General features: G+C 46.6%; 5 protein-coding genes across 5 annotated transcripts; 3 read left to right on the top strand and 2 right to left on the bottom strand.

The window, feature by feature from the left end:
* Positions 1-107: 107 nt before the first annotated feature.
* EV420DRAFT_1735987 (Metalloprotease) lies at positions 108-1,844 on the top strand (the record flags this gene model as incomplete). The annotated part of the gene is made up of 8 exons (XM_060480027.1): positions 108-374; positions 430-511; positions 570-741; positions 882-996; positions 1,225-1,326; positions 1,383-1,484; positions 1,697-1,705; positions 1,761-1,844. 8 exons carry the CDS (start codon positions 108-110, stop codon positions 1,842-1,844), a joined length of 933 nt encoding a protein of 310 aa, XP_060323036.1.
* Positions 1,845-3,184: 1,340 nt separating this feature from the next.
* EV420DRAFT_1279914 (uncharacterized protein) lies at positions 3,185-4,244 on the bottom strand (the record flags this gene model as incomplete). The annotated part of the gene is made up of 2 exons (XM_060468175.1): positions 3,185-3,733; positions 3,780-4,244. 2 exons carry the CDS (start codon positions 4,242-4,244, stop codon positions 3,185-3,187), a joined length of 1,014 nt encoding a protein of 337 aa, XP_060323037.1.
* Positions 4,245-12,517: 8,273 nt separating this feature from the next.
* EV420DRAFT_1651316 (uncharacterized protein) lies at positions 12,518-12,862 on the top strand (the record flags this gene model as incomplete). Its single annotated transcript, XM_060478537.1, has 4 exons — positions 12,518-12,532; positions 12,601-12,681; positions 12,731-12,783; positions 12,835-12,862. 4 exons carry the CDS (start codon positions 12,518-12,520, stop codon positions 12,860-12,862), a joined length of 177 nt encoding a protein of 58 aa, XP_060323038.1.
* Positions 12,863-17,160: 4,298 nt separating this feature from the next.
* EV420DRAFT_1486610 (uncharacterized protein) lies at positions 17,161-17,825 on the top strand (the record flags this gene model as incomplete). Its single annotated transcript, XM_060470426.1, has 3 exons — positions 17,161-17,427; positions 17,490-17,565; positions 17,623-17,825. 3 exons carry the CDS (start codon positions 17,161-17,163, stop codon positions 17,823-17,825), a joined length of 546 nt encoding a protein of 181 aa, XP_060323039.1.
* Positions 17,826-18,023: 198 nt separating this feature from the next.
* On the bottom strand, positions 18,024-19,738 carry EV420DRAFT_1316433 (uncharacterized protein). Its single transcript, XM_060468685.1, has 3 exons — positions 19,515-19,738; positions 18,726-19,460; positions 18,024-18,672 (listed from the first exon to the last, which is right to left on the bottom strand). Exons 1-3 carry the CDS (start codon positions 19,665-19,667, stop codon positions 18,124-18,126), a joined length of 1,437 nt encoding a protein of 478 aa, XP_060323040.1. The 5' UTR covers positions 19,668-19,738; the 3' UTR covers positions 18,024-18,123.
* Positions 19,739-21,138: the final 1,400 nt, after the last annotated feature.

Genomic DNA, 21,138 nt, shown 5'->3' on the forward strand with positions numbered 1-21,138 from the left:
CATGTGCCCCATTGTCATGATGACTTCATACGATGGCCTACAAATGATATTTAAGTCGGAGGAGTGCAACCTCAATTGTCAGTCAAGTACTCTCTCGACTTCATAATATGCTCACTTCTTTCATTACCCTTTCCCTTGCCCTCTCTGTGCTCGCCAGTCCTTACAAGAGAGACACAATTCTTAGCATCTCCTTGTCTGGACCAGCATCCAATGTTACCAGTATCAACAATCTCAAGTTCATGGCAACTGTAGCCAATACTGGCTCAGAATTGGTGAAGATCTTGAAGTACAGAATGATTTTGGATGACATGCTTCCAACCCAATCTTTCACTGTCACCAAGGATGGAGAAACCGTGAACTTCACTGGGATCAAGGTCGCTTTCCACCATATACTGTCTCCCATGCTCCTGATTCACATATTTCCTGCAGATTTCTGTTTCATTGAAGGACACTAATGACTCTGCTTTTGTGGTCATTCCTCCTGGACAATCAGTTACTGCCAAACATGATGGTAAGTAGTATGTTTCCTATCTATCAACTTTTGCTAATCCTATATTCTCATTACAAAGTATCGGCACTGTTTGACTTTGCTTCGGCTGGCCCAGGAACATTCACGTTCACACCTGTGACATCCTTCTCTATCACCGGTCCAGAAGTTAGAGTCACCAATGGAGTGAGCCTTGATCATGTTTCAGTGTCATCTAACTCTGTTGATGTGAACATCTCGTCTCTGGAGACTTGGTGAAGAGAGATCTTTTTCCTGTCCTGAATACCCATGCGGTTGATGTCTGTACCAACAGTAGCAAAGTGTTCTAGATCGATGAAGGGTTGGTCTATGTGCTCCTCATTTCTGGCCTTCACTCCTCTCATGCATGCTTCAGCTATACAGCGGCGAAAGCATTAGCTTCTGCTGTGACCTCTTATATTGCAGCAAACAGCACTGACACTCTCTACACTTCTTACTTTGGCACTACACCGACATCCATGGTTACCAAGGTGTTTAATAGAATCACAAACAAATCATCTACCACAAGGACATATGTCATTTCCACCCAACTTCTTTTGCAATCACTGAAATTGCCATAGAATGGACTGCATGGATCCGGTCCTCCTTTGTCTTCAGCCTGGTGTTGCTGCCTATACTACCCAACCCAGTACGAACATACATATTTCCACCATGGGCATGTAACTGATAGGATCTGACTGATTGTTTGTTGGTTCTAGATTTACTTCTGCAATATCTTTTACTACTTGGATGCCAGTCCAGCTGTTTGTCTCAGTTCAATGGACAACACAGTTACTGCTGATGGGGTTACTCTCCATGAGGTACGAGCTATTCTAGATGTGCATTGATTGGCAAGTTTAATGTTTCTGTTATTTAGTTCACTCATGCAACTTCCCACACCCTGGATGTCTCCTATAGCTGTGCTAATGACCGGGCACTTCCTCCTGCTGAACAAGCTGTCAATGCTGATAGTTACAAAGTATGTTGTCTGCAATCTATGTGAAATTCATACTGACATTATCCCTAGTGCTTTGCGAATGAGGTTTACAAGGCCACCAGGTGCCCTTAGAAACAGAGTCACATATAGATGTGCGATTTTGCCAAATTGAAGTTCGAAATTTCATTTAATAGTTTTGTTCATATCTGAAAGACCCGTTTATATCAATATATGATTTTGTCCTCTGCTGAAAGGTTACCCAAGTATGTCTTGTTGCCGCTTGGTTGACCAAAGGCTGAATAATCACTCTGTTTACAGGTGAGCATTGCCCTTGGATCTGGCATTAACCAAATTCAAGAATGGATTTCAGGAAATAATGTCCTTGCTCCAACTGTGATCTGAGATTATTGACACTTCTGCCTTGTTTGCACAATTGAATCAAATTGGTTAATAGAAGGTCCAATACAGCACGTCGCTGACATGTTGTATCCGTGAGAGTCAACGAAGAGTCTCTCCATCCACAGCGCTAATAAAGCGCCCCATTCTTAATGTACATGCACCCCGCCTCTCAGGCTGTTAGGCAAGTCCTGTAACGGTGGCCTGTCAGAGACGTATACATATTAGTCCTTTCCTCCTTCCAAATCATAGCAATCCCGTTCCTCTCCAAGGTCAGCTGAATATCGTTTCCATGCAGCGATCATCTCACTGACACAAATTATCCTCGTCCAGCGACGCAATTATGGATCAGAACCACAGTCGACATGGCCAGCAGTCTCTTCTCCCTGCCGTGAATAGGTACGGTGCCGTACCCATGTCCACTCACCCATATCACAGCTACAATAACACCCCCAGAGCTGCGTACTATCCCTTACCAGGGAGTTTATACACACCTGCCTTCGCAGAGCCACCATTCAAATTTAATGTATTCAGCACACACTTCCTACCCCCAGCATGGTTCTCTCTCAAACTCGAATGGTGATAACATGGCCCACCGCTCATCCACCACCAATCCACCCTCGTAACGGGACTAGCAATGCTCTGGTTCCTTACAACTCCACAGTTGCAGCCAGAAATCGTGCTATGTCCTCCACTCATTGACCTCGTAACAAATCCAGCAACACTTTAGTCGTTTACAATCCCACCGCCGCAGCGAGAAATCGTGCTGTCTCCGAGGCGACGAACACTTCTCGCATTCCGCACAACCAAACACGTAGCCCATCTGTTCCTCATTCTGCCCTGCCACAGCCATCTTCTTCGAACGCTAGGCCTAACCACGCCAGATCTCAGCCAGCTCGTCGTCGCAGGAATCGAGCCTCTTCTAACACGAGCTCCTCTTCATCTTCTAGCTCTGGTTGGTCTACCCGAGGCCAGTCTTCCACAGACGTAGCTCACATCCCTGTAGGTGGAGTGAACGTGTACCTCTTCTACCACCGGCGTTAGATACAACAATGACTATGATTGACACGACCGACTTACGTACCCTTGTATGGATAAACTATAGCACTGCATGAATTCCGTTCCCTTACACGTGTCACCAAGCCCCTTCCCGAGTCCCTGGTTTTTTTCTTGGTCAAATAATTTGCAAGCGTCGAATTCCTGAAGGGTGGGGAACGAAACAGTAGAACATCCCTAAAGGTCTGATCACATTGAAGTTCTCACTCACAGTTGAAAGCATCTGCATCCAGAGTTCAGCAAGGTTATAAATACGGAAGTACTGAGAGCGCGGAAATATATATCTGGTTCTACCAGCCTAGCTTTTGCCACATATCATGATACTCTGGAAATCTCGAAAAAAACAACTTCACTCGACACTCCGTCTCATCTCGGAATTCTTCATCAAACCGTTCCAGCGAAAACCGCTTCCAATACATCGAGTTTTTCTTTTCCTGCGAGCTCATACCGTCCACGACTATCCTCAACAACGAACCTATATCTCCCACATTCGCATCATGCTTCCTCCGGAGACGTAGCGCCGTCGCCTCCATGTTATCCTTCCACCCCTTCAGTTTGTGCAGCAGTAGAATCGACATGGGAACGACTGGAAATCCCTGCTTATCTACTATAGCTTCAGAGAATATCATCGGGAGCTGCAAAATCCCCGGTTTGAGGATATCGACCTTGGTCTTCTCCAGTTCCCCATCTTCGCTATGATCGTGGTACCACAGGACCTTCCACGTAGCCTTAGGTGACTTGGCATTCACGAGGTAGAAACGCTCCGGATTCTTGGTGACAAGGGATTCCTTCAGCGACTCTATATCGCAGGTATGCGAGGACATGAGAATGTCGACGTCCTACAGCTTCATCAGTATCACGATCGATGAATGCGACAGATCTTACATTTGGCAAACGTTTGTTTCCGTAGAGATAACAAGCCGTGCTCCCCAAGATTGCGAATGTAAACTCCGCCTCTCTGAAGATGCGAGTAACTTCTTTCGCAGCGCGGAATACGACAGCGCGAAAACCGCGCGTTGGGATCACCGGACTGGCTGAAGTCGAGGCTGAAAGTGAAGTACTAGCTTTCTGCGGGAAAGACGATGAGGCAGGAGAAGATTGGGGTTTTGTGTCCCGCCCATCGTCGGTTGGTGTCAGGTTAATCAATACCTGACCGGAGACGTCCTGCTCTGGTGGTCGCGAGGAGAAAATACGAAGGGCACGAAAAGTCTCCTTCGCATCAGGAACCGTAGCACATAACTCCTCGAAAAGAATATCAAATTCGGCTTGCTCCTCCCACAGAAGCTTGCCTGGGAATATTGACTTCGTAGAAGCCAGGTAGGCTTTGGAAGCGTCAACATCTTCAAACATCCGGCGTTTACGCTCGGCAGTTGAAGATATTGTTGGATACGCCATCATGCGCTCGAGGAGAAGAATCTTGAATGGAGGACATGTGACATCTTTCACCATATGGCCATGGCGGCCATGCTGCCACTCCGCCGGGATGAGAGCGATATCGCAAGTCCTATTTTTGAGCGCAGAGTCGTCGTTAAGCACATTATCAGAGTGGGTGTGGGTATATGTTATCTTGATTCCTGTCCCAATCGAGATAGAAAATCTGGAGTCAGCAGCTGATAATCGCTGTGCCAATGCGAATATGGATCCGATTCTCTCGTACCGTTGTACGTAAATGTTTAGTTGCCACTAAAGTGAAAGATAGATAATTTAGCCTCGCGTATACATTATAATAAAATGTATACGTGCCTCCTTTATAGCACTAGGCGAATCTAGCAAGATATACCACGCGAGATCAGCACCAACGACTGATTGTACTCTCCAGCGGACAAAGTGAGCTTGCACTACTCTTGTGGCCTCATGGAAGATCTTTGCCCTAAGTCTGGCGTTCCTTCTGCCCATATGAGTGTTGCTGCTCCGGAAAACGAGGCCAGGAGGTGGTGGTACCAAGCGAACGAGGACTCGGAGTCAATTGCGGCACCATGCCGATCTTTCAATTTCAAATGATGTACGTCTTCTTTCGTCTCCAGGTAGGGCTTACTCCAAGGATCCATTCAGTAGGAATTTGTACGATGGTAGCACGATTAAAACGAAACGACACCAGCATAACCTATTGTTCTAGCATCCATTGACGCAGTTGATGATTAATGATTCCCCGTTTTCAAGCTGGTGTGGGCACCTTGATACCTATCCAGGGTACTGTTTATATGTCGCTCCTGAATACGATTTCAGAGCCTCGGAGGCTCCGTGAGGAACCGTCATGCGCAATATGTTTGGGATGATCGCTATCGATACTTCAACTGGATATAGAAGACGGGAAGCCGTAGGTATGCCCTTCCCAAGCTGTTCAATAGCACCTTAACTTGCGCAAGGAAAGAACCAGATTACTGAAATGATTGGCATTTCGGTGCTTGTTAAATCGGACTGATTTTCGTGATTAAGAGTACAGAGTATCGCGTTATTCCTGTACCCACCCATCAGTACAGTATTCTTCTCGCCAGAGAGCCTGTACGTACCACCTTTCCTCCTCTCAGTACCAATTTCGCTCTGACTTGAATGGCGGTAATGTCCGCCGCCAATGCACTGAACAATGGTTTAGTCCTTTCGAATTCCGCAAGAAACTGAACATCGCTCTCATTCCGTATAACCACGAGCGGAGCTAGCCTGTTTCTTACGCATCCCCTTCGAACGCTAGGCTTAACCGCGCGAGCTCTCCTCCTACGTTAACCTCGTATTCCAACGTCACTTCAGCTAACCGATAGATGCTCGAAGAATTCGAGTCTGCGCACTCCCACTCATTGCCCGTGGTGCATCACTGGAAATTCAACCTTGTGGAATAGCGAGTCCGAAAAACAGGCTCGCGTAGTTGACGGGTACCCTTCATTCACATCAGGAGTAGCGGGAGAGAAATCAACGCCGTCTTTCGCTCTCGGGAAAAGGTAGCGGCCAGTAGATGCGGACCAAATATCCGAATGCCAATGCAGTAATTGAAGACTTGGATTCGGTCAAGGTATGGAAAATCGGCCAATAACCGAGTGTGATCACAAGTCTTGACCACGGCGTTGTTTCACAAAGTAACAAGATGAGATTTCTTTTCCAAGGAAGGGATTGATACCAATCGTATCGAATAGAACAACAATCGAATAGTCGGCCAAGGACAGCTCCAGCGTCCAAAACGAAACAAACTCGGAATAGAGGACGGCTTCCGTACGTCGGGGGGAGGGATCTAGAAAGTAATAGCAAATTCATCACTTCGTGGACGACGAGAATCCTGGAAGCTAGACTGGCGCTTGGTATTGATGGAATTACGACCCTGCAAAGCGAGCGTCAGCACATATTATACTCCGACTGAGACAAAAGAGAATCAGAGATCTTGGTGGGAAAATAGTCTCATCGGGTGCGTAGCCCTCTGAAGTAGCAAATATGCAAGATATTGCATCATGCGAGAAGAACAGGAAAGTGAAGTGTTGTGCGCTTACCTCAAAAAGGTAACCGCCGGAAACTGCGGAGCTGCGAGCCAACAAAGATACAAGTCCAGAGCGATCTCTATAGAGGTGAGAGGTCTAAGAATAACATCGTAAGCGAAACTGGGGGCACGAGAAACAGGCGGGAGTAATAATCTCAGTGAGAGAAATTATGGACGCAACAGAGCTTCGCGCATCCAGCCCAACGGGGCCGTCAAAATGCAAGGGGAATGTGCGGTTCATCAGAGGATGATGTGCGGAGGAAGAGGACTCACGGTATAGCGGTATAGAGCGAATGAGGAACAATATGAATGGAGTGTATACCGGGTAAGAGCGGAATGTCGAGAAACTCTCAAGCACATGCAACGCGCTTCAAAAGGCGAGTCAGCCCACACCCTAGCTAACTGAACATTGGGTTAACTGGCTGTAGTTTTTGAAACGAGCTTGTATAGCGCACCTAGGTAAAATTCATAGTACATCCATGCCCCGGCGTTCCTTGTAGGTGGGAGATGCGAGCTTCCTATTGACGCGACATAGGACGGGAAAGACGAAGTAGGCCGAACTTGGAGAAACCTGGTCATCAATCAGCAGTTCCGTGTCTTCAGGTGGGGCAGCAACGTACTTTAACCTGCGCGTGGGACCTCCTGACAAGAATTGACCGTCACCTGTTCCAGGGCGACATAGTACACAGTGTTGGCGAACGGGCATATATGCTGAAGCAAGGTTCGATAACGGTAAGGCTTTCTGGGATGGCGATTATGGGAGCTCACCATGTTCTCCTTTGAAGGGCGTCACAACAGGCTGCCATAGATGAACACTTCCCAGCCGACATCGGAGTCGAAGGAGTTTTCGCCGCACGCGAACATCAGGCCATGTTCGTCGAGGATGAACAATGCCGCGCGCACCAAATGAGTCTAAGTCAAAGACTTATACTCAGCATGCCTTCGGTAGAGGCCAGTCCCTCATTCGAGCGGACTGGAGGAAGTCTGCATTAGAGGAAGAAGGAAAAAAGACAAAGCGTCGAAATTTTCAAACAAGAGCAATCAAACGAGGCATGTGACCGACGCGTCACCTAATGAATCTCGGACCGTATCTTCCGAATCTAACCTTATCGTCGAATTTTTTGTATTGACCTACGCAACCCTATCACACAGGTTATAAGTATAGAGCAGTCAGGGTCGCCGTCTTGGCGTTTCAAAATTTCATGCATCATGATTAGGGTGGGGTCCGATGTTAGGACTCGAGTTCTCCAAGGCAAGAAAGTGAGTGAGCCGTCTCAGGACCCCGGAGTATGCCTCATGAACCCAGATCTCGACTTCCCTAAATTTTGGCCTTTTTGTCAGAACGCAATTTTCATTTTTTGGTTCAATCTTGTCCGAATTCGGACCTACGTTCGCCCTACAGCTCGCAATCTTGTCCGAACGGTGCTATCCGGGTGTTTTTCGTACATTTTTGTCCGAACAAGCGCAAAAAGCCAAAAAAATCGTCTCCTCGACTCGCATATGCTTAGCTACAACATTTTAGACTTTTAATACATCGTCTCATTCTCGCTTTCGCTTACCGTAGTCCTTAATCGCCCCGTGCAGCTTGCCAACATCTTTTTAAGCTGCGTGAAGACTTCAAAGTCTCCCCCCGAGAGCTTCAAACTGAGAGTCGTGACTGCCGGTGGATCGATGACCGTAAGAAGGTTGATGGAAAGCAAATGAATGGACTGTTTGGTTTGTAATAAGGATGTTGCGTCGGTAGTGTACGTGAAACACCGTAACTGCCACTGCTGGAAGACCTGTAGTGCCAGGTAAGAGAGGCTACCGATGTTAATGCACTCGCCCACTGTCGCCGATACAAGCGTGGTTGTCATTCTTGCCTCCACCTTTTTTTTTTACAAAGAAAGTTGCTATCTTGCAAAATTAAAATGAACAATTCACCCATGATTCGAACCAACAGCCCACACAAGAATAAGGTATCTTAATTCCACTCGACTACAGAGGCACAGGCTAAGTTGGTGTTCGAATGCTGATGTGGCTTCCTAACCTGGACAGGGCCTTGTCCGAACCATCCGAACCGGCTGTCCGCAATTGACCTCGATTTTGTCCGAATTTTAAGCATGGGTTCGAGGGTCAATTTGCCCAAATCCTGTCCGAATCGTGATCTGAGTCCTTACCGTATACTCTGGGGTCCTGCCATCTCTTCCCTATCGTGCCTCACTATGATTGATCATCAAAGCCCCAATAGTTATCCACGCCAACCTAGCCATGTACGAAGGCCCTGGGTTCGGTGGACGGAAGCGTGCTCGGTTTCACCGGAACCGGGGAAGAAGAAAACAGCTGACGTACTTATGCATATGCTTGGAGACTAGGCACGCAATTAATGATTGATCTGAGAGGAGGGTGTAGGTAAATGTTTGTTTGTAAGATACGCGCTTCTGTCATTCAAGAACGGGATGAGATCCCCGTGCATCTTTGACGAGTTTGTCAAGACGGACGGCGGTTTCGTGAAGAGATTTGGTAGGAAAGGCCTTGGCGTGTATACGTGTTCAATCGAAGAAAACTACTTATTGGGTATACTAGCCAACTTAGCTATAACTCCTTTTCCTATTGCTCCTACCCTATTGTCGCTCGATGTTTCCGTCGTCTTTCTCGTTTTAACGCTAGTGCATATATGGCCGGTTCAATTATCTCGCATTGGAATTCTTCAGCCCGGTTCACTACAGAGATTCTTGATTAAAACACACTCTCCGTAAGGAATCACTACGACGATAATCATACATAGGCAAGGTGTCACAATGGATAGTTGTAGGTTACAACGCAGTCAGATAAGGACGATGCATACAAAGCAGAGTGGATCAGCAACTCTCATCGTTGAGACGCCCCATGCAAGAGTGAAAATGCTCTGAAGGTTATGCTTCAGCATCAATAACCTGGAATACCAGCATCGCTTACCCAGTCACAGCTATCCGGATGATCGAAATGACGCCCATCATAATCCACCGGAGTCGTAGAACACATCTCCCGCCAATCATCCCATGGGAATTGGTGGTTTCCCATATGAGCCTCGATAAATCTTGAAAGCATCAGAATAATTTACACGTACGAATGCTATTGGACGCACGTGGTATCCTTTGGATACACATCCCTGCAGACACCATAAGCCAAGTCCGAAATTTTGTGGCAAAACAAAAAAAGGAGCGGACGCACTTTATCCCTGAAATCCTCCCACAAGGTCTTGCACTTTGTTTCGTCTGACTTGACTGTCCCAATGGCCGTGAACCCTGATGGTAGCGACGTACAGCCGGATCAGCATCCGGGAGATCACGACGACCCCACCGATTTATCCACGTCAATAGTACAATATGCCGGCATCGTGAACTCTATTCCGTGAATGGTAATCTGGTAACACTGCCTAATATCTCCGTCAATTAGTACGCCGATCAGCTTCGCTTTGTATTACTAAGTGTTGGATGGGAGACATTGGCTTGATAGAATAAGATTGGTCCATACGAGGTTATCGCGTATGAGTCGATGTTTCTTCTTTTCGTAAAGGCCGTGGAAGAAGAGAGTGAGGACGATCGCACAGATAAAAAATCCGACTACGGTCCGCAAGGTTCCCCTTCAAATTCATTAGATCTTATAGGATAAAGGAGCTCCGGGACAGACTGAGAAGCTGATTGATAGGCACTAAGCCCGCCAGAATTCAGACATCGTTCGGCATGAAAGCAAATAGTTACTCATGACGTCACCCATTGTGAAGGAACATTTCGGGCAAGGGCTGGCTTACGGATGAACATTTGTCGTCGTAACAGTGTACGAGCTACATGAAGATATGAGAATTTCTGAGTTCAGTTTCAAACAGCCATCTAATACACGCACCTAAGTGTTTCGGCCTTCATGTTTCCAGGTACCTTTAGAAGATGTATAGTTAGTCTTCTTGGCTGGGATTTCTACGTCTCTGTGTTCGCGTTGCTGCGAAGCAGCTACAAGTATCGGCCAATGTTAGTCCAATCAGATTGTGCGGGTAACATCCCGTGGAAAAGTCTGTCCCCATGTCCGACTACTGCACCACTCGTACAGAGTTAGTTTGGATGATACAGCAGGATATCGACCCAAGTGTTCCTCCTTGAATGTAACGCTCAAAGTAGCCAACGAAAAGAAGAAAAAAACCGATCATGCCTAATATTAGCAGGCTGAGAAACGTGCCAGGTATAGTTACTCTGAAAAGTGATATCTACCCTAGTTGCTTACGGCAAATCTGATGATACACATCCTTCTTCATGAAACGGAGGTGTTGGAAATTGTCCGGTGGCATTCGGAGACACCGGTCTAGCGCGGAACCAGTCAGTACAGATAAAAATGGATGTCCGCATCGAAAGCCTCACGCTGCGATGCACCGGAAGACGTATCTTCAGCATCTTCGCCAGCGATTCAGCTGCACGCAAAGTTATTAGACCATATACGTAGTGCACAATAGCATCCATAACCGTGCAAGCTGATTTTTACCGCTAACGCTTAGCCAACAGGGTGAGTAGATAGTACTTAAATACCTAGCGCAGTAGCACACAGCTTAATCGTTGGATAGTCTTCCATCATATGATCCCAAGATAGCTCGACCAGACTCAGAGAGTAAATATGCTGAAGAAACAAAATTTGGTGACGAGAATACGAAGCATTATCATTATTCTTAGGTACGTAAATCCGAGATGCAGTACAGTGGCCTGTAGATGCGCGTAATTTGTCCTCATTTCGAGCGAGTCCTTCACGTGTACTGTGCTCCATCAGAGCAGCTTGATTCTTTGCGGAGGATGAACGGCATCGTACGCAACAGTCATACTGACATTGTGAAGGTAAGAATACGCCAATTTTACCAGGCGCTTCTGGTCTGAAGGCATAGAATTGAGCAGAGCAATGATCGTCAATGAACAACCAGAGAGAAGAAGGAAAGAGTACTAGTACATGGTGGTACCGAATTTGGTTTGCGGTCCCGAACAGTACACGACCAATCAGTTTTCACACGTGTCTGACGCGTGTCCTAACTACCCGCGTCGCGCGACGCGTTCCCAATCCCTTGACGTCAAGTTCCTCCATGGTTCCAGCGTACTCTTGCAGCCACGCATACTTTTTCCCGTTCACTTGGAAGGACATATATGGATACATAGGGAGGGAAGAGCTCTGTGGATATCGATGGGCAGTTCTGAACAGTAGTTCAGTAGTTGTGCTGGGAAGGCACATCAATTGCATACTTTCAGTCTGCATCTGGTATTTACATTACGATTAAACCCCATAAAACATGACAGTTTGAAAATCAGAGCGTGTGACCGTGATCAGATGCGATTATAAATTTGAGTTTTCAAATCCTGACCTGTTCCTGTCGGTGCAGAAAATGGAGCACCCAGTTGAAGGCCAAGAAGGTCCATGAAGTATATACAGGATATAGATGGATGATTAGAGACACACATATATTGGCCAGAGCTTAGGCTTTGAGAACTGAGCGTCAATCCATAAGGCAGGAAAGCATATCTACATTCAGGCATTAGCATATCTTGAGACCTCGACCATAGAAAGCTCGACACAGAGAACGACCATGTGTAGCTGAAACATACCTTCATCTCCGATATCAGATACCTTTTTCCATCATCCTCATATGTGAGCACTCCCGAGATTGAAATGTCTCAGGCATCTCTGCAGTCGTATATGATGCAAAAGAAACACCAATTTATTGTTCCTTTATCGTTCTTTCGAGGGTGTATCAGTCAGTGAAGCTTGGTTGCATTATAATTCGCCCTTTCACTTGCGGGTATACAACTAAACTGCCCAGCATCGTTTCTATTACCTATACATGGCCACGCTTTCTAGGTTCACTGATCCCCGCCATAGCCTGGAGAGCACCGGTTGAAATTATTGGGTGCAATAACGAAAGATGATCGGGCATGCGATCTGTTCATGTTTACGTCGCCAGGATACGCAATTCAGTACAGTGTATCAGATTAAATGGGTTTAAAGCTTCAGAACAGAGGTTGGCACCGAGACGGTCTCTAGTATATTTCCCCCGAAATTACATATTGCATGAACACGCCGTTTCTCTAATAAGAAAGAAAAATCGCTCATAGGTACTTAAACCGTCATATTGCATATAACAAAAGTTAATTAACATTACCCCACCAATATTTCGTCTATGAACGTGTTTCTTGTGCGCTATTTTCCTATCCTCCTTGGCCATCGAGGTTTAATGCCATGTCTTTCTTCTTTACCATTTAGGTCGGCGAGCGTGTCTTCTATTACAACTCGAGTGGACAACTCCTGAAAGGTGTTGTTGAGTCATCAAGTCGCATGACAGACGTGAGTACGGCGCTCTCCAATAGCACGTATTTCGATTGACAGTCTATAGGGTACTCAAATGGTTCTCATCAAGCGTGATGATGGAGGAACCATGACCTTACCGTAAGTGATTCACTTTCTTAGTGAGAACTTGCCGGACACTTAATACCGTAGATCTGCGAGCGTGTTTCGTGGTGGTTAGTTGCAGGGTGTAATAATGAAAGCAGCTTGCACTATTGGGTGGAACCCATGCTAGAGAAAGATCTGTAATAGTTCCATGCCCCAAATCCTTTTTTACGCTCTTGGCCAAGTCTCAATGTACCATTGCCGTTATGACGACGAGCGCATACACTAGCAAGTCGAACCTGTCATAAACTCATCCATATCACAGGAGACATTGAGATAAGAGTGTTAGCAACAAGCCCTCACCATCGACGTGTGAGATTTCGAACTTCTCATGGCACTAGCAGATAGTGGCCATTTGGGTTCTCGTATGGATTTACTTACGTGTTTGCTTATTTCCTCTGGGATTTCTAGTACATAAGGCTGTAGATTTCATACTTAGTCTCCATGTCGTGTTTGCCACAGACGTAATCCATTCTTGCCACTCACTTCGTTTGAGAACGGCCCCTCGATTCTAACAGACGAAATCAGGAGGAACCCCCGCAATTCCTTTCATTCGAGTCTGAGAGTGTCAATGCGAGTGATCCTCTGATTCATTTATTCACTTCGCGGCGCTTGCATTGATCTATTCCATTTACAGAGCCAAGCATCTGCCGCCACTCTAGACGGATGGACGCTATATATAGGTGCAATGGGAGGTCTAAATACTGACGAGAAAAGGCTCAATAAAAGGACGAACAGAATGAATGGTCATGTAGTCGTCGTATTCTTCTGATAATAGTGAATGTGAGTATAGAGAAGCACAGAAACACTAACGCATGAGATAGCTGAAGGATCCCCTCCTTAAGCTAGGTCTCGAAAATGAAAATTATCCGCTTTGGCTTCCGTAGAATGTTTTGAGATCTAGTGGTAGAGTTCCCTCAGCCAAGACATCTACGGTCCATTAATCTCAGTAAAGTAGGCCTCGATGACTCTACAAGGGAGGTGAGCATGCTATAGTCAAATCACGGTGCTTACCTCTCCAATGTCCTTTACTGACTTGTAACTTTCGGCGTTATGAGTGGAAGGAAATCAAAGCAATCAAAGAATTCCTCCATTGCTTAGTTCTGTGTCATACGCGAATAATTTAATCGTAATTAATGAGCGGCGATGCAACTGTCCTGAAATATTGAAGCCAAGAACGCAACGCATCGGTCGTGGTACGGTTTTGACTGTTGTTGTTTCTCTTTCATTACGCTTTGTTGTTCTTTCTTACTTACCACGTCATTCATTAATCCCATGCCGCTACCGTCACATTCATATCTGAAAACGATGTCGTAATTAATGTCCTGGTTGCTATACCGAGAGTATAGAATCGATATCGAGATTATTGGTACGAGCAGCACTGCTCTTTCGAGACGACGTTATTCCGATATCTGTGTATATCCAGAAATGGGCCGTAATAGCTCGTGAAAATGTTTGGAACCCATGAAGCGCTGGCTGGTTTGAGATAGTCCGAGACCTAGCGATACATTTCGAGGAAGGTTGATGAAGTGAGTGCGGAGTTCTCTCGAAAGACTTCTTTACTGAACCTTGTCTTACTTGCACATTTAACACCTACAACTTTCCAACGACTTACCTGATCTTTATAACCTGAACCAATTATCTTCCCAACGCCATACATGAATGTGGTCTAAAATGTCGCCGTCGCGCTCGGGGTATCTCGCTTCTGCTTGCTTCAAAAACCGGATGCCGCCGGCCCTAATACCAAGTTGCTTCGAAGTCAGAATGACTCTTACGCCGCCCTCTGACGGTGTTCCTCAAAATGAAGAATTTCGTGGAAAGGCCTTCCTTCTCTGCACGGATTCCTTGATGGATGGAAACCAATCCGTTGCCATCTAACTTTGCCTTGATTGGGATTGTCGACGTGAGTTTCTTTCTTTACAGTAACGTCTGATGAAAGGCAAATTCCCCTTGAAATTGACGGCCCCGTTGGGCTGCATGCGCGAAGCTGCCGGGTCCGTGATTATTTCGTTTCCTGAGATTCTCTTGTTCTCATCATTTTCGGGCAAAGCTAGAGAGGCTAAGTATTCTTAGGTCCCTCCTCACTACGGAAGGCTTCGTTTTGAGGTACGGAACAACTGATTCGTATCGCTTTCTTACACGATGCGATGTCTTCTATACTTGCTACTTTGGAGAGGTTAAAGCTCTATGAGATCAGTCTCCCTCCAAGATCTCTCATTTAATTTCCTTTAACTCGTACGGGTTTCTCTTTGTGCTGATGTTGGTGATATAGGGCCTCAATCCTATCAAGATCACGGTTGCTAACGGCGAAAATGCTGACCCTACATTTGAATGACGAGCGCCAGCCTGGTGAGATAGATCATTTTACGCGGATCTACATTTCGCCCGTTTATTCAGTTCTGCTAGACTCTAGGGCTGCGCACCGTCACCGTATTGTACGGCTTTCGGTAACCGTTATACGGAAGACGGACCGAAGCCGAACGCACGCTAATGACCATGTGTACGGTTGTTCCGTCGCCGTCAAGAGCTTTTACATACGGCCGTATAACGTCGTAATACGGCTTCACCTTGCCTCTTATCTAGAGCCTTCGTTGGAGCAAAAATTTCATGCAAATGGCACCATGCAGTGGCACCATGTAGCTGTCTTGTTTGCATTTAGAGTAGCATGTGTAACTTTGGGATACATATGTGTGTCTACTTAGTTCAATACAGGTGCGATTTACAGTTCCTTTGTGATCTCGGGCACATCTAACTTATCTTCCCCTCTGAAATCTGTTACTTTCGTGCTTATATTATCTTCTTCATCTCTCGAGCTATCCAAAAGCCATCAGACCGTACCATAAATTATCTACAGTGACTCTATATAAGTAAAGTCATTTGTCCTCCAGTGCACGGTCGTCAACGGCTGTAGACGGCCGTAAGGTACCCGTACCGACGCCGACAAGGCTTTCAAGCTGATCATACGGTACGGTGCGCAGCCCTACTGCTAGTTTGCACGAAAATATCATCGCATATCATATTGGTGTCTATTGTCCATTACGATGTTTGTTGACCTGAAAGATATCCTTGGTAAGAATTTAGTAACCACTCCTTTGCTGCGTATCCTAATGATACGAGATTATCGCCGGATGCTTTACCTTCGGTACCAGACCTACCGGGACCAAAAGAATGCAGTGTCCTATTACGTTCAGTACGGATGGTGTAATTCTTGTACGCTTCATTCTGCCTGCTCCTCGACAGTTAGGCCAACTGTATATGTTGCTCCCATAATCGTTACGATAGGTTTCCGTGTTGTTTTGGACAAAGAATGCTTAATACGTCTTCCAGTGAGACTTCTGCGGCATGAATGCTGTAATCGTTCGAAGAGCACTCTTCAAAGTTGCCGCCGAAAAACGTTCGGCCTTTCTGCAAATGGTACAGCTGTTTATTGGATAACGTCAGAATGATGCGGCAAAAGGAATGGAATGTCAAAAGGCTGATGACCTTGCGCTTCATCGTGGCTATGGTAACAAGGCCGTTGATCTTTAGCACTTTCTCAGGATTTGAATCTCATACTGCGCATCTCGTTCAATATTTCATATTAACGTTCGACGTTTCAACTACCCTCATTTTGATTGTAATTCACATTCGCATTATTGTGCTGAGTCACAGTCATCGGGAGTCACATTCCGAAGGCTGTATCAAAATCACAAGTCGCGGCTTACAGATGCATTTGTCGAGACTTGGGAGCTGACGTGAGGTTAGCTGTCCCTCCGTCGAGTCCTTCATTGACGCTCAATTGTACTTCGCAAGGAGGATGTTCTTTTTGGTCGTTGTATCCCCTTTCTACCCATTCGTCTCAGGAGCGTGGCTTTTTTCGTCCATTATAGGCACCGACATCATGATTCGGTCTATGGCCGTTAACACAAGAATAATCGATCTAAGAAGCAAGCTTACGGGTCTTGATGGAAAGGTGAGTTTGTCCCATCATCCTTCTCACGATGTCTGTGACACTGATTAGCTGTCTGTGGCTAAACTGCAGTGGAATAAAATTTCGTGAAAGCGTACTCTAAAGAGTCATGCGTTGTCCATCTGTTCCTGTTTACGATTGTGAGTCTTCGGCATTCTCTCGATACAGTAGTGGTTAACGTCTTCGCTTTCAACGTAGAGTAGTACCGGAACATAAAACCGAGTACTCCAGACTGTTTGCTTACGATTAATTCTAGCCAAGAGCCTCCAAGACTTTGCTCTCTGAGGTGATCGATGCTCATCGCACATGTGTTCCGTTGTCGCGATGTCTTCAGTGTCTTGCGTGTCCTTGTGCTCTCGAGATAAGGATACCGACATTTAAACAGGAGGAATGGCTACCTTAATCATCAGTCTCGACTTCATACCATGCTCGTTGCTTTGATTACTCTCGGCGTCACCCCCTCTGGCTTTGTCAGTCAGTACAAGAGAGATGGTGGACTTACCATCTCCCTTTCTGGACCTGTGACGAATGTCACCACTGTCGACGATCTCAAGTTCATAGCGACTGTAGCCAATACTGGTTCAGAGTCGGTGAAGATCTTGAAGTACGGGAAGATTGTGGATAATATCCTTCCAATCCGCTCGTTCACTGTTACCAAGGATGGAGAGACTGTTCCGTTCACTGGGATAAAGGTAGGGTTTTCCCCAGTCTAATTTATCCACTGGCAGGCGGCCGATTCAGCGGTTTTCTGCAGCTTACGGTTTCTTTGGAAGACGTTGATGACTCTGCTTTTGCAGTCATTTCTCCTGGAGAGTCGGTTATTGTCGAACGTAAGCAGGATACTTTCTCAAATTTGGGATGCCCGCGCTATAATTCTTGTTAAACAGTGTCGACGCTCTTTGCCTTTGCCTCCGCTGTTCCGGGAACGCTCACGTTCATGTCTGTTACGATGTTCAAAATGGATGGTACCGAAGCTGGATTCGCCAATGCGAGCCTTGACAGGATTTCGGTGTCGTCCAGCATGAAAGCAAATAGTGACTCACGACGTGACCTCCGGTGGAGTGACGAATTCAGTGAAGTTTCCCTGTGAATGCGAACGAGATAATGAGACGAATGTTGCATAAGATGAAAGAACAGTAACCGACTGCGATACAAACAACTAGTCTCGTTCACTCCACGTTCGACATCCTGAGTATATGGAGGTGGTGGTGTAGAAAGGGAGCTTGAGGAGGTCGCACTTGAGCTTTACTGTGGTTTCAATGGCTTGACGCCGTCTGTCATGGTGATGGACAAAGACAAAGATGGATTCCGGACCTTGGGCCCGGGACAGTTGGTCGCGTACTAAATCGAGTTAGGTCGCTGAGTTAACAGAAAATATGTATTTGGGTCTACCAGCCTAGTTTTCGCCACATATCACGATACTCTGGAAATCTCCAACAAAACAACCTCACCCGATACTCAGTCTCATCGCGGAATTCCTCATCGAACCGTTCCAGCGCAAACCGCTTCCAATACGTCGAGTTTTTCCTTTCCTGCATAGTCATTCCCTCCAGGACGATCCTCAACAAGGAGCCTATATCCCCCACATCCGCGTCATGCTTGCTCCGAAGTCGCTGCTCCGTCGACTCCATGTTATCCTTCCACCCCTTCAGTTTGTGCAGCAGTAGAATTGACAGAGGAACGACTGGTAATCCCTGCTTATCAACGATAGCCTCGGAAAATATCATCGGCAGCTGTAAAATTCCGGGTTTGAGGATATCGACCTTCGTTTTCTCCAGTTTCCCATTTGAGCTGCGATCGTGGTACCATAGCACCTTCCACGTAGCTCCAGGGGTTTTGGCGTTCACGAGGTAGAAACACCTAGGGTTCTTGGTAACAAGTAATTCTTTCAACGACTCTACATCGCAGGTATGCGATGATATCAGGATATCGACGTCCTATTGCTCCATCAGTATCACGACAAGATAACTCGGAGCGCGACAGGCCTTACATTTGGCAAACGTTTGTTTCCGTAGAGATAACAAGCCGCACTCCCCATGATTGCGAATGTGCACTCCGCCTCTCTGAAGATACGAGTGACTTCTTTGGCGGCGCGGAATACGACAGCGCGAAAGCCTCGGGTTGGGATCACTGGACTGGCTGGGGTCGAGACTGCCAGTAAAGTACTAACTTTCGGTGGGAAAGGCGACGGGGAAGGAGGAGAAGACTTGGGTCTTGTGTCCCACACATCGTCGGCTGTCGTCAGGTTAATCATAGTCGGATCGGAGACGTCCAGTCGCGATGGGAAAATACGAAGAGCATGAAAGGTTTCCTTCGCATCAGGGACTGTAGCACATAAGCTCTCGAAAAGAATATCAAACGCGACTTGGTCTTGCGATGGGACCTGGCCTGGGGATATTGACTTCGTAGAGGCTAGGTAAGCTTTCGAAGCATCAACGTCTTCAAACATCCGGTGTTCGAGCTCGGTGGTAGAAGCTATTGTTGGATACACCTTCATGCGCAGGAAGAGGAGATACTTGAACGGAAGACATGCGATGTCTTTCACTATGATGTGGTGTGGCCACTTAGCGCTAATGAGAGTGATATCGCAAGTCCACGAGTTGTGGGCATGTGTTACTGTTGCTGTCCCACTCAAAATCGCAAATCTGGTGTCGATCGCTGATAAACTCCTGGCCAATGACAACATGGATCCCCGGTACCCTTGTATATAGATGTCCAGTTTCCACTGAAGGTTAGAATAGATAAGACAAGAAGATTGTAGTCTTTCGTGCATGCGTACCTGCTTTATAGCTCCGGGATAATCTAGCAGGAGATACCAGGCGAGATCAGCACCGACAACTGATTGAACGTCCCAGCGGCGAAATTGAGCCTGTACGGCTTTGGCAGCGTCGTGGAGGACGGTTGCTCTAAGCCTGGAATTCTTTCTGCCCATATGATTTGTCCTGCAATGGAGACTCGGAACGAGGCTAGGAGGTGGTGTTGTTAAGGGAATGAGGAACCGAGTCAATTTTCGGCGCCGCACCGATCTTTAAATTTCAAATAAGATATTCTTTCTGGAATTGAGGGGAGGAGACAAACACGCACCTACACGCACCTCTCGCACCAAGGTCAATCATCCAATGCATCAATCGCTTGTTTGCGTCTCCAACTATGTTGTTTTCTTTGTCCCTGTGGCCGGCGAAACTGAGGACGCCTCCGTTCACCGAGGTATATGCTAGCGAGAACTGGCTGGACTGATATTGACGACCAATCAAAACGAAACACGAAGATGTCGGTGGGAAGATCACTCACTTTTCCAGCCTGGAGAACTTAACATCGGACCCATCCTCATCATGAAACACCCAGAATCCCGGCCCAGTGTGGTCTACGGTGCCCAGCGGGTGCATTAAATATGGCCTAGGTCGATATAGAAAGTCTGAACCGGTATATTTACGTGCCTTGTTAATTTTTTTGATGGAAGATAAGTAAGGTGAGAGCCTGCAAGGAAGTTACCATCTCACCCGGTCCGGAATCCCAATTGGTGGATTAAACGCGTTGGTCACGTGCTTCGTTTGATTTGCTCGTATTTGAATATTTCCACGCCATTCCTTCTTCTCTGCTACGACGTTCCTCGAATGCATACCTCCAACAGCCCACTCGAATGCGACACTAGTACGTGTAATGTGCTGGGTACATGTCCTTGACTTGAACTCGACTGGTACACGCGACGTTGTTCTTCCTCGACGAAATATCGTGTACATCCGGAATGTGCGTTGACTCCAAGCTCCTCTGGGATGGATATGCATAGGAGCTAGGGAGCGTGAAACGTCACTTTATACTGTGAGTGTTCGTAATTATCATCTCTGAAAACGTTGCCCTAATCTGACCTTGTTTTCTCTGCAGTCGCATACCTTGTCTTATGAATGGGAAATGTGTCGGGAGGACCAGCGCGCAGGATGACGTATATGACTACCGCACTTGAAGACATGCACCAGATGGTCAAGCCATAAACCACATCAGATCTTCTCCGTCGTATGTCGCGTCTCTTCCACCTACAAGGATGCCGATGCATCGGTGTGCCGTGAAATGCTACAGGTGCGCTGTACACGCTCTTTTCGAATGCTTCAGTCAGCGAACTCAGCATTGAGTTAGCTAGGGCGTGTTCAGACTCATGGATTTCCGCCTTTCGAAGCGCATTACTTGTGTCTGAGAGTTTTACGACATACCACTCTTACCCGGCATGGACCTTTCACATTGTTCCTTTTTCGCTCTATACCACCGCACCGTGAGTTCCCTTCCTCCATACATTATCCTCTGATAAACCGCACATTCCCCTTGCATTGAACAGCCCCGTTAGGCTAGATGCGCGAAGCTTTGTTACGTCCGTAATTTCTCTTCCTGACTCAGATTACCCCGGCTTGTTT

This window comes from Desarmillaria tabescens, assembly GCF_030435595.1.
Source record: "Desarmillaria tabescens strain CCBAS 213 chromosome Unknown EV420scaffold_94, whole genome shotgun sequence".
Classification (NCBI taxonomy): domain Eukaryota; kingdom Fungi; phylum Basidiomycota; class Agaricomycetes; order Agaricales; family Physalacriaceae; genus Desarmillaria; species Desarmillaria tabescens.

Excerpts from the sequence above, each read along its gene's own strand:
- EV420DRAFT_1316433 (XM_060468685.1), bottom strand. The coding sequence starts at position 19,667 with ATGGGCAGAAAGAATTCCAGGCTTAGAGCAACCGTCCTCCACGACGCT. Across the intron at positions 19,461-19,514 it reads ATCCCGGAGCTATAAAGCAG|TGGAAACTGGACATCTATAT; the intron begins GTACGCATGCAC and ends TCTAACCTTCAG. Across the intron at positions 18,673-18,725 it reads GAAACAAACGTTTGCCAAAT|GACGTCGATATCCTGATATC; the intron begins GTAAGGCCTGTC and ends ATGGAGCAATAG.